The sequence below is a fragment of the Nansenia antarctica genome, assembly GCF_963989245.1.
Source record: "Nansenia antarctica genome assembly, chromosome: 1".
In the NCBI taxonomy this organism is placed as follows: Eukaryota; Metazoa; Chordata; class Actinopteri; order Argentiniformes; family Microstomatidae; genus Nansenia; species Nansenia antarctica.
This window is the reverse complement of record NC_137674.1, coordinates 99,520,790-99,533,684: the sequence shown is the minus strand read 5'-3', so window position 1 is coordinate 99,533,684 and position 12,895 is coordinate 99,520,790. Positions and strand designations below refer to the sequence as shown.

Sequence of the window (12,895 nt, the reverse complement as noted above, 5' to 3'; positions counted from 1 at the left end):
GTGTGGAATGGCGTCGGCCAATCCACAGGAGTCGACCGCAAAGTCAATAAGGAGCAGGGAGATCCGGAGCGGGAACACTCCTCTCCTTTCACAACAGAGCAGTGCTCAGAGATAACCGGGCTAATGACACTATCACAGGCCCGCCAGAACCCCCACAACACACTCGTGAAAAGACCAGTGCTGCGATCAAAGCCTCTCTGTTATCTTTGACAACATTGCTCATTCCGTGCCATGCATTACAATGAGCCCGTCCTCCGATTTCTACCTCCACCAGCCTCCCCTGATATACGCATAATACTGAATACTAAACCAGCAAATATAACCTCTCCTTATGTCAACCCATGTACTTTCATCATAACCATGGAATTTTCACTTTCTAACTGGAAAGTAATTTCTTAAACATATCACATACTGTATATAGCCTTGTTTTAGGCTAATTGGTTATCAGTGCCCTAGTTATTCCAGCCCTGCGTCCTAATTGGTTATCAGTGCTCTGGTTATTCCAGCCCTGCGTTTTAATTGGTTATCAGTGCCCTGGTTATTCCAGGCCCTGTGCTAGAACGTCCTGGACTAATCCTAATCCGCCATGTAAAGTCTTTCAGGGGCCGAGACTTTGGCCGAGCTGCACGTGATGTCACAGAGAGCTAGGGCTTTGTGGCCTATCGATGAGGCTGGAAAGTGTTTGCCAACCGTCACTCAAGCTTCTGTCACTCTCACAAAGGGTCAGCGAAAAGGACATCCTCTCAAACTCTTTGTCTCATGAGAGATGTTGGACATGAGGCTCAAAAGATGTTCAATGAGCTATATCTGCCGAATGTAAACAATCTTGTATTTTTTTTTTTTTATAGATAGATAGTACATAAAAGGTACTGAGCAACACTAGTGCATATGAATGGCTATTCACTTTGATACAGAACCTGTTGCTATGACAGATCAAAACAAACACATTATTGCGGGGGATAGGTATGCCTTAGCTGTTCAACTTAGCTCAGCCGTGAACAACATGAAAGGTCTTCTGGCGCACAGAAGACAATCGCTAAAACTCGTAATTATGGGTTCATTTCAAGATTTGTCAAGATGTCCTTACTGCTATGTTGACACATCAGAGAAGTGAAAAGAAGAGACAGAAAAGCAACAAGCTTAACAGAGAGGGGCTGTGAGCTGTCATCATTAATCGACCCATCACACGGTAGCGGTCTTAACATTCCCACACACAATATCAATCACACACACTCACAGACACAGACACAGACACAGACACAGACACACACACACACACACACACACACACACACACACACACACACCTTATAGAAATGTTTGCTTTTGGTTCTATGTTCTATGTTTGTATAGGATGACAATGACTCTTTGGGTTAAACTGGATTTGTTTTTATATTTTTACTGTATCAATAATTGTATGTTCTTCTGTTAATCTTACATATTTCTTTTCTTTTTTTGTTAAATATATTTGTTATTTATTTACTGTATTAATGTATTATTTGTTGTAATGTTGATTGTGTGTGGACCCCAGGAAGATTAGCAAACTGCTACGGCATAAGCTAATGGGGATCCTTTAAATAAACAAATAAACAAACACAGACACACACACACACACACACACACACACACACACACACACACACACACACACACACCTCTAACGTCCAAATGCATCTATGCATCTCAAGGCTCCTAGGAATGAGCTTCAGTCACAAGTGAAAGGGGGATTTCTGTAGCTAAGGAATGCCAACTCATTCTGCCTGGTTAGTGTCTGGCCTGATCTGAGGGGAGCTAATGAGTGACACCAGTATGTAGTGATGTGATTAGAGAGACTGTGGTCTTGTCTTCTTCTATTAAACTAAAGAGACCAAGTTGAAAACAAGACTGAAGTGGCTGTCTGATAGTTGACCTCTGTTCCAGTAGCAGGTCTGCCAGTCTGGAGCAGAGGACTGTTGATAAGCTTGTTGATAACCGTTTTATCATGGCTAGCAGGTGTTGGAGCTAAACGTGTGTTGCACAACCACAAACCACAAACATCTCCCCAGACTGACTGACTGACTGACAGACTGACAGACATACATTCCTAGATATCTAGTCTGGGAGCTAGAGGCAGAAGAAAAAGAAGGAGAGAGCGATAAAGATAAAGAGAGAGAGAGAGAAAGAGAAAGAGAGAGAAAGCGAGAGAGAGAAAGAGAGAGAGAAAGAGACTATGGGGGAGGGGCACTAAGAGGGAGGGAAGGGAGGGGTTGTGTACCTGTAGCCCTGCTGGATGGCCCCTCCTCCTGAGGTTTGCACGCGAGCATCTGTCTGTGCAGCTGTACTGGCTCCATGGAATGTGTGGCATTCCCCTGACTCCCATCTCCTCCTCCGCCTACACCTCCCAAGTTCTCCCCCACACCCTCCAGCCCAGGGCTGCAGCGCCCAGCCTCCCCAGCCCTGCTTGGCCTCCTCTGGGGGGCTTGGAGCTCCAGTCTGGGGGGGACCAGTAGTCTGACCGCGGGCCTGTGGGCGTGGACCACCTCAGGCTCCTCGTCCTCAGGGATGGGGTTGTACCAGATCTCCCCCTCGTCATCTGCGTCGTTCTCCTCGGCGGGGTCCACGCACCTGGGTTGGGGGGCCACCCTGGCGTGACCCAAGCTCACCTGGGGAAGGTGGAGGCGGGGGGGCCGTGTGGGGGGCGGTACCGGGGGTCTCAGGCTGTTCTCTGGAGAGGGGCTGGGAGGGGGCTGGGGGGAGAAGTCCTCGTCGGCTCCCACTCCCACAATGCACTGGGAGTCGTCCGCGGTGAGGTGAGGCTTCCCGGAGCTCTGCTGGAGCCAGTTGCGTTTCTTGGAGACGGTGATGGTGTTGAGCGGGGGTCTCCACAGCGACGGCTCGCTGGCCTTTCCCCCGCCCACCTCCCGGCCGTTGGTGAAGGAGCTGTGGACATTCTCTATGAGAGCTGCAGGAGACAGGGAGAGAGACACAGACATGAGGCTGCAGAGAAGAGACTGACTCACCGTCAACGTCAACGTCGCCATCTACTCACCTGTGGCCCTTCGTTATGGAGCCGCAAGGACACAACCAGATATCCCTTCCCAACATTTTAATCTGACGAGAACTCTCCACTAGAGCTTTTGATGAAACATCTGTATCATGAAACCATTGGTGTAACAGTGAATTACCCCACATAAGATTTGACAGTCTCTTAGGAAAGTGGAAATACAGTTATGTAGAGGTTTGGATCTCTTATTCTCATTCTTCTCCCCCCCACCCCCCGCCCCCCGGCCCCCACTCCCTCACTTGCCCACACACACAAAATCAAAACAACCCATGTGTCCTCAAGTCTATCTTTCACCTCTGTCAGGAGGAGATTTGAGAGTTTTTTTAGTTTCTTCTCCCCATTCCTGGCTCTGCTCTATTTCGACCAAACATAAACGTTTAATTATGCGCTGCCGGCCGCTGGAGCACCTCGCCGCACTGGCACATGATGCTCCGATGGCTTCCCTCGTTCATCTCGGGGAGCGTCGGGTTCGGGGAATGTGCGAAGCTCAGAACCCTACGGAGATCAAACATCTCAGAAAGACGGAGAGGGCTCAAAACACAAACTCGTCAAGCGGAGCGGAAAGAGGAAAATCAAAAAAGAAAACGCCAGCTTGACAGCTGTGAAAATAGAGCTGGTGGAGGACGTGGGCCGGGGGGGGGTGGAGTAGGGGGGGGATAGGCGGGGCGGTGGGGTTGACATAAGTGCACCCAGTAGCAATACAGTACACGCATTGAAAAAGCCCAAATAAAAGGAGGTGATGACGCCGTGCCTTACATATCACAAAGAGCCCATAGAGGTCCCTATTCAACGCAAACAACAGCGCTGGTGTCAGCAGCAGCGGCTCTATGTACACGATGTGCAGTTTCACCTAGCTACATAACAAACACCCCCCCAAATCTCTCGGAATCATCGCTTTAGAGTAACTCTGCAAATCATGCCATTGTCTGACATGTATTTGTGTGTTGTTGCCCTTAGGTGTTGACAGCCATGGTGGGTTGAGGAGCAGATGCTGTTTGTCTGGGAGGAAAACAAGGCTGGATGTGATGGTGCTGAGGGCTGATCCTGCTAGAACATGCTTGGCCTGGCAGGCCTCCTCTCTAAACACTGTTTTCATATGTGCCTGACTTCTCTCTCAAGCGAGCCCCCTCCACACACACTAATGACAAGTTCTTTAAGACACTAATGACAATGTTACCTGCAAAGAAACATGCTTTCATGCAATCCAGGCTACAAGATTGCCGGGACTGGGGAAATATTTTCACTCATAAAACCCAAAGAAATAAGGTTGAGGGTGTGTGTGTGTGTGTATGTGTGTGTGTGTGTGTGTGTGTGTGTGTGTGTGTGTGTAAAAAGTGGGGAGTTATCAACTTTACTGTACCTTTGAAAAGAGTCATCACGTCAGAATAAATTGGCTGCCGTTTTTGTTTTGATCAAACCTGTTGAATCCAAGTAATGGAATTCAAGGAAAAACAGAAATCACATGCCTTTAAGGTTATATAAGGCAGAGCTATTCTGAGCTCAGTCGGTTCAGACTAAAGGTGCTTTTTTTGCTTGGTTTTCTTTTATGGACATAGTCTCTCTAGAGCACGGAGCCAGGACTTTATGGAGCGAGAGAGCTCCGGTGGGATTACTTTCCAGAAACTTGACCCCTCTTGAGATGTTCACAGAACTTTATTAAATCTGACGGAAAGCAACTGTGCGCACTAATAATTGCTGCCATCTCCAGTACCCGAAATCCTTTAAACCCAGCCTTTGAGTTCCTCTCACCACAACACACGCAGTCTTTGTTGTTGACAAAGTTGTGTAGGGCCTAATTACTCTCAGACATCTGATAGTCTATAAACTAGGATAAAGAGACGAAATCACTGTGGATGGCGTTGCTTTAGCTTTGATCCTATTATATACGACGCGCACTGGCGTATATAAAACAAGTTTTCATTGGTTAGAACAGAAGCCACTTTATAATGAACTCCAGTGGAGGCTGTTGGAGGTCGACATCGGAGTACGGGCTCATTGTAATGCATGGAAAGGAATGACAAATGGTATCAAAACACGTGCCTCCAACAGCCCCCCTACCCCCCCCCCCCCCCACACACACACACACACACACCACCACCACCACCACCCCCAGCCTCCACTCTCTAATCTAATCTCCCTACGGGAAGTACATTAAAGGGAGGAGCAGAACCACTAATGTGCCTTTCTGATTACAATTTAATTCAAACATTCTGTTAACTGCAGGGATTTAATGGACATGTTGAAGTACTCCGAAGCCACTCAGCCACTGTGTTTCTGTGTTTACCATTACGCAGCCAGAAGTCTGCCAGTAACGTGTTTGTATTGAGTGGGCCGGGCCGTGTGTTTGCATTAGCTCGGATTAAAGCTGACGTTTTCTTTAAGAGTCTGGAGCTCAGTCGCTTCAGCTTGTGCCGAGTAACGACGGGGAATTGTGTGTCAGATTTGGGTTTGTGCCCTGTCCCAGGTACTGGTGTGATGGCCGGGATTCGAACCCGGGTCTCCCACGCGGAAAGAAAGCGTGTACCATTAGACCAAGAGGACATCCTCAATATCTGAGGGCGAAGCACTTGAAGTTGTCTCAGACAACTTCATCTGGTTTTATACCACCTCAGCTACGTTAGCCTTAGCTCGTCCTGAGTAGAGAGAGAGAGAGAGAGAGAGAGAGAGAGAGAGAGAGAGAGAGAGAGAGAGAGAGAGAGAGAAGTTGGCGTGTGTCGAGGTGTTCACTGCTGTCTCCTTTAAGGGGTCTTTCATAACTCAGAGAGAGCGTGCTCTGACATGAACAGCATTCCAGACTACAGCTTGAGATTTACAGCCTTCCTCTACACCTCCACTATCACGCTCCATCACGCCCCCCCTCCCCCTCCCTCCCCTCCCCTCTCCGACACATCCTCTCCATCTCAAACTCTAAGCTCATCTACTAGAGTGTCTTCCAACACACTCAGGAAAGACACGTCCTTCCTCTCGAAACAGCTCAACATATTTGATACTACTGTATTGCAGAGATAGCAGCTGAAAAATAATTTTCAATAAAGAGGCTTAAGAATTCTTACAGGGATAATATAATATCTATATATATAATTGATAGTTTAGTTTTTTTAGTGTACATGTGGGGTGGCTGTGGCGCAGGAGGTAGAGCCGCCGTCTAATGATCGCAAGGTTGGCAGATCGGCGGTTCGAGCCCCGGCTGGCCATATGTGGAAGTGTCCTTGGGCAAGACAATGAACCCCAAAATTGCTCCCAGTGAGCGGGTCGGCGCCTTGCATGGTAGCTTGCCGCCATTGGTGTGCGAATGGGTGAATGAGAGGCCGTTGTAAAGCGCTTTGGATAAAGGCGCTATATAAGTGCAGTCCATTTACCATTTACATCAATGGGATCGCCTGTACACTACACGTATGACGACTTAACAACATCTCCACAATACATTCTACATCTCATATCACTCTGGGATATACACACAGCTCAAGAATGGAAACATGTCTGAAAAAGTGTCTGGATGAGCGTACAACTGTCCAAGTAGTGTTGCTATGGAAAATTAGGTCTCACATAAAAAGAAAAAAAATGAATTATCCCTTTAATTAAGGCTCCAATACCAGCCATATAGTTTTGCGACTTCTTCCTGTAAACCCTCAGTGTGTGTGTGTGTGTGTGTGTGTGTGTGTGTGTGTGTGTGTGTGTGTGTGTGTGTGTGTGTGTGTGTGTGTGTACCCTGGTCTCTGACCCTTCATAACGGTGCCCTCAGAGAACTCACTGGACTGACTGACACTGCTGCTTGCCAAGCCCTGAACCCCATCGCCTGGCTGCTATGTGGCTTGAGAGCCCAGTGACCTTCAGCAGGGTCTGCATAGCTACGAGGAGGGGAGCGGGCGGAACAATTAAATATCTCCTTGAGTGAGATCTCTACCCCAGGGTCTCGGACTGGAGATCATGATCCACCAAATAGCCAACACACCAAGACCCTCAAAGTAACAGATGGTCTGGGTAAACAGCACAGTGGTGTGTGGGTGTGTGTGTGTGTGTAGTTGTGTGTGTGTGTGTGTGTGTGTGTGTGTGTGTGTGAGTGTGTGTGTGTGTGTGTGTGTGTGAGTGTGTGTGTGTGTGTGTGTGTGTGTGTGTGTAGGACAAACATTACTGCAATCATATGACACTGCTACACTGGAAGTGGTGTCACAAGATAAGGAATTCCATCCATCTGCTTATTGTTCACCTTCCTCACAATCACATGTCCTTAGAAATCTTAACGCCAAAACCATCTAGGACAAACAAAGACAAGTCAGAAGACGTCCTGAGCCACCACAGGACAACAGGATGCTGATGCTTGCTTGGACTTGGAGTCTGCTATTTCTATTCCAACGCTATTTCTACAATGTTTTTTCTATTGGCCATTTTGTATTAAAAAATGACTGTGTCTCTTGTCTTATTTGTCTCTTACAACTATTGTCACTTGTCCAAATTATCTCACTTGTCTTGTCTCTTATAACTATTGCCACCTTATTTATCTCGCCTATTGCCTCATTTGTCTTAATAACTACCACCACTTTATTTCACTTGTTGCTGCAATGTCGAGGAACTGAAGCCTACTGTCTTATACTTGTATGATGGTATGCAACAATAAACTTGAAACTTCAGAGCATCGCATCTGAGTCATACATTACAAGTCAGTCTGCTCTGCTCTGCTACCCTCCTGCCAACCCCATCTCATCATCCATCATCTGCTCTGCCTTTAATACGACCATCAATCCACTGACACAAACACCACAGACAAGAGGAAGCATTGTGCCTGCATGTGCTGTGCGCGTTTACGAGAAGAAGAAAAAAAAACTAAAGAAACATTGCAACTAAGTAACAAGACTCGGCGTGATGCAGACGACACCAAAGGCTACACGGTCTTAACACGACTTAACCGTGAAGGAGGTTGGCAGAGAGGATAAGGTTACTTGTTTCCTGTCTTCCGATACTGTACACACTTTGAATGCATGATGCCGAGCATGGAGAGATCACTTTACCCTGGTATCATATATTTGGCAAACTTGAGGCGATGCGGAGAAATCTACACCCCCTGAAACCTCAACATTCTTGTATCTTGATGTACAAAACACCCCAATTCAGAGGTCTGCGCCCTCAAAAGAGAAGTCTACATATTCAAAGCATGCAGACAGAGGGTGATTATTCTCTTACAGGGGGGGGGGGTGGGGGGGGGCAGAGACTGCAGCAAAACAGGTATTGAAAAAGAGGGGAGGGGGTGGGGGGGGGACATGGAAAATAAAATCTTCAAACAGCAGTCTTGGGACCCCCCAGAGGAGGGCCTTTCACCCCGCTGGCTATTGGTCGAGAGCAGGTTTGATCTATTGGTCGAGCAGGTTTGATCTATTGGTCGATAGCAGGTTTGATCTATTGGTCGATAGCAGGTTTGATCTATTGGTCAAGAGCAGGTTTGATCTATTGGTCGAGAGCAGGTTTGATCTATTGGTCTAAGGCAGGTTTGATTTAAGCTCCAAACCCGACAACAACATGCCTGGATACTGGGTGACCTGCATGCCACACAACACAGACCCTCAGCTCAAGAGAGCACGCACACACACACACACACACTCACACACACACAGAGAGAGAGAGAGAGAGGAGAGAGAGAGAGAGAGAGAGAGAGAGAGAGAGAGAGAGAGAGAGAGAGAGAGAGAGAGAGAGAGAGAGAGAGAGAGAGAGAGAGAGAGAGAGAGAGAGAGAGAGAGAGAGAGAGAGAGAGAGAGAGAGAGGAGAGAGAGAGAGAGAGAGAGAGAGAGAGAGAGAGAGAGAGAGACACACACACACACACCTCTCTCTCTCTATAACACATCTGGACGATGGTATCACTACTCTATTTTAGCCTGTGTCTCAAGACACACCAGCAACGCTGTGAGTGATGAATCTACAGGGGGATTTCACATTCTAATTCTAACCCACCGTGCCAGAAAAAACTCTAATCTAATTTACACTTGGAACCAAATGAATCACATTACTGACTTCAAAGTGAGTTCTAATATCCAATTAAAAAGCAGAAGGACTATTTTTCCACTTTAAGTGCACCCAGACGCATATAAACAACTGCATAAATTAAAGCAGAAACTATACAAGGGAGTTTATAGTCTGAAGTAGTAATTCATTCGCGCTTTGAGAGCTTTGGCGTTTTTTTTTTTTTAAATGGCTCTTTGTGAAGCAGTGAGAGGCCCACAGGGGTAAGATAAGCCCGGAGCTGACCTTAATAAATACTTAATCGCCCTCCATTTTGTTCATTCATGGTGAGGAATTAAGTAACAGCGCAAAAAGTTAAACAACAGCGATGGTATTCTAAATATTCACATAGGCCTACAGGTCCTTTTAAAATGCAAGTTACCATGGAGCTGGCTGGGGTGAGCAAACTTTATCAGGAGGGAGAAAACATCTCCCCCCCTCCCCCCCGGGGGTGCTCTTCTACATCTCTCAGCACACAACAGAGAAATAGCAGAGGCCTCTCTCTCTCTCTCTCTCTCTCTCTCTCTCTCTCTCTCTCTCTCTCTCTCTCTTCTCATGCTTGCCATTTCTCTGGCTAGAATTGGTGAGCCCTGTAGAGCTAAGAGGTATAATGGGAAAAGAGGAGAGCAAGATACAAGATAGATAGACAGACAGGCAGAGGCAGAGAGAGAGAGAGAGAGGAGAGAGAGAGAGAGAGAGAGAGAGAGAGAGAGAGACAGACAGACAGACAGATAGGAGGGGGAAAAGAGAGAGAAGAGAAAGAGACAGATAGAGAAGAACCATGGCAGCCAACAGGCCAGGGGAGTCCAGAGCCAACAGCTGTCCCTCTGTAAGACAAACACCCCGGGCCTTCCTCCTCTCCCTGCAGCCCGGAGATCACGCTCTATTTCTAGCTCTGGAGCAGGGAGAGTCAACAGCAGCACGCACATGTGGGCTACAGGCTATTTACTCTGGAGCACACACACACACTCTCAAGCCACCACACACACACACACACACACACACACACACACACACACACACACACACACACACACACACACACACACACACACACACACACACACACACACCAACCTGAGAACATCACTGTGGAACAACAAGAAAGCCAGGTGTTGACTGGATGTCTTTCCAACATGCTGTGTGTATGAGTGTAGAATACCATAGAGGAGATTACTTTGACCCATTGGCTGTTTTTTTTTTTTTCCAAAAACAATTATAATAATTTAAATGCATCAGAACAGAAAACCCATTGATGTTTCATGATACAGATGTTTACCGTACATCTCTCTAGCATCCTAACAAACACAGACAGTAACACATGTTCACATTATTCAACAGACATTCCCGTTCATAATCATACCTCCACCACCACCACCACCACCACCACCACCACCATTATCATCACCACCACCAACACCAGAGAGACTAAAGAGTGAGTTAGTGGTTATTGTACTACAGTGAGACGACCCCTAGAACTGACGTGCTAACTAGTGTTAAAATTGACCTAAATTAGTGTGAAGAAGAGGACCCCCGACACCAGTTAAGAGAATCCTACGAGGAAAGCAAAGAGTTCAGAGATTCCGTCCCCTTTGCTTTGCATCCAGAGGAGGCAGGGGGGGGGGGGGGGGGGGGGGGAGGGGGTCCACCACCATCGCCAGACAGGTTTTAATATGGGTGAAGGAGAACGACAACAATCAGTGAGGGGGGGAGGGGTGTTTGGGGGTGGGAAGGGTCCCCGAGAAAGTGGATCCACGGTGCCACTCCGGTGTGACCTATACGGGCTGTCCTACCTGACTGCTGCGGTGCCAGCGGGCACGGTGCCACTGTGGACTTCCCCCCGTGAACACGGGGCGTCTGGGTCACCCCAGCCAGGCCGACCCCCCGTGTGTTATCCAGGCTGTAGGCGCCGCGGGGCGAGGCGCCGGCGATGCGTTGCTTCATCTCTGATGACAGCAGGCGACCTCTGTGCATCCACTCTTGCATCTTGTTAACTGTTACACCCTGGGCCTTCGCCGAGCCTCCCTGGGCCCAGACGCTCATATCGGGCTTGTTGTTGCTGTTACCCTGGGTCTCGGCGTTGTCTGATGACCCGGTGAGGCTGTTCACCGACCCGCTACTTTCGTTCAGCCTCCCGTCCTCGCCGACGTCTCGAAGCAGGTCGTCACTGCTCGTGCCATCGTAGACGGTGGCCCGTTTGTCAAACGGGTCAGCGGTACCAGCACCACCACCACCACCACCACCGACGGGCTTACTTGCTCCATCCTCACAGACGCCAGGCTCTGGCCTTCGGAAACCAAAGGTCTCCGGACAGGGCGAGGAGTGTGTGTGGTGGTATTTGATAGCTCTGTCACTAGAGGAGCGCAATAAGGCGGGTCTGGTCTTTGTAGCAGACAGGTTCAATAGGCTTTTACTATTCTGAGAGTTTTTGAGACATGACTCGCGGTTGTTGTCACTCAGAGACAACAGGAGCGAGTCCGTGTCGGACACCTGTCGGGGGCTGTGCCCCCCGGAGGACCAGGAGTCACTATCCACGCGCTTGGCAGACGACCTCTGAGAGCACAGGCTGTCCCGAGAGTGACTGGAGGAGCTGGCCTGATCCACAGACCCGTTCACACTGATGACCTGATGACCATCAAAACTGATATCATGCATGGCGTTTATGAGGAGATAATACGCCTCTTTCAACTGGCTTCTCAATCGGTCTGTTTCTTGCGCGCTGTCGTGTGTCACTTGTCCCTTGGGAACATCGCAGACAATCGCATCTACTTTAGCAGAGCTTTTGATGTCACTTAAAGCAGCTCTTTCGGATTCGTAAAAGGGCAGAATTTCATTATCATAATAGTCATCATCCTCGCTGTCTAGAGAGTGGTGTCGGAGCGCTGCCTCTCTGCTGGCGCACCTGAAACGGGAGGCGACTTCGCAGATCTCCAATTCGGTGGGGAAAAACGTGGGGCTCTGCAAATTCGTCACCCTGATTTCTCCTGAGAATTCACGCGAACACCCGTAACTCTCGATGTTTCTGATCAACATGTTCTCCTCGCTGTAACAACCCCTGGCCGCCTGATAAGCTTCAGCCACACTGGGGGGATTCATTCCCGTTCCCGTGGCTCTAACATTTGTTTCCAATATTCGGTGGCGGTCAGAAGGGAAGTTTAAAGCCTTATCGTTTACAGACGACATGTTATTCGCCTTGTACATAGGTTGGTAGCAGCAGGACTCGGGTCCGTCACTGCGATCTAACTTATTTAGATCTTTGACCAGGCACACATTTGTCTTTGCAGAAGGATACTGTCTACCCTCTGTCAGTTGAACTACCCCTGCTCTATCCCCATCAGCCCTAGTTCTGTGGTATAAAATGTGACTATGATGACTGCTCCCGAATCCGATCGAATCCCCTTCGCTATGCTGTCGTGGGATGGACACAAACTGTTTTTGTTGATGTTCTTGGGGTCTTCCTTGCTGCGGCACCTGTCCTATGAAGCAGGGCCCGTGTTTATTATTATGCATTATGTCCGTCTTATTATCCCGATCGTGCCCCCCGTACTGCCTGCCTCTTTGAAGTGAGACCCCCAAGAGTTCCTCGTTAACTCGACCCCTCAGCCCCCCGGAGCCCCCCCCGTAGCCCTGCCTGTCCCCCCGGCTAGTGTTGATGTGCATACCGGTAGCATTCTCCACCCCTGCGCTACTCTCCCGATCTAATAAGCCCACCTTGTTGACTACTAAAACCCCGTCAACACAACGATCGTGATCTCTCATTCTCTCTGCCACACCATCCAGATCCTCTGCGGACATAACGATCGGACGAGGAGTTGTATCGCCGTCTGGCTTTTGCTTTAAAACTTTACTTTTTTCTTTACCTTC

At 48.5% G+C, this 12,895-nt stretch overlaps 1 protein-coding gene across 1 annotated transcript in view; it reads right to left on the bottom strand.

Annotated features, from left to right (window-relative positions):
• syde2 (synapse defective 1, Rho GTPase, homolog 2 (C. elegans)) overlaps positions 1 to 12,414 on the bottom strand; it is a gene marked incomplete at its 3' end in the record, with an annotated part of 42,410 nt that extends 29,996 nt beyond the window's left edge. The window contains exons 1-2 of the mRNA XM_080528317.1: positions 10,825 to 12,414; positions 2,255 to 2,941 (exon numbers count right to left, since the gene is read on the bottom strand). Coding sequence (XP_080384443.1) covers positions 2,255 to 2,941; positions 10,825 to 12,232 — 2,095 coding nt within the window. The 5' untranslated portion in view covers positions 12,233 to 12,414. The remainder of the gene's footprint in view (positions 1 to 2,254; positions 2,942 to 10,824) is intronic.
• Between the last annotated feature and the right edge of the window lie 481 nt (positions 12,415 to 12,895).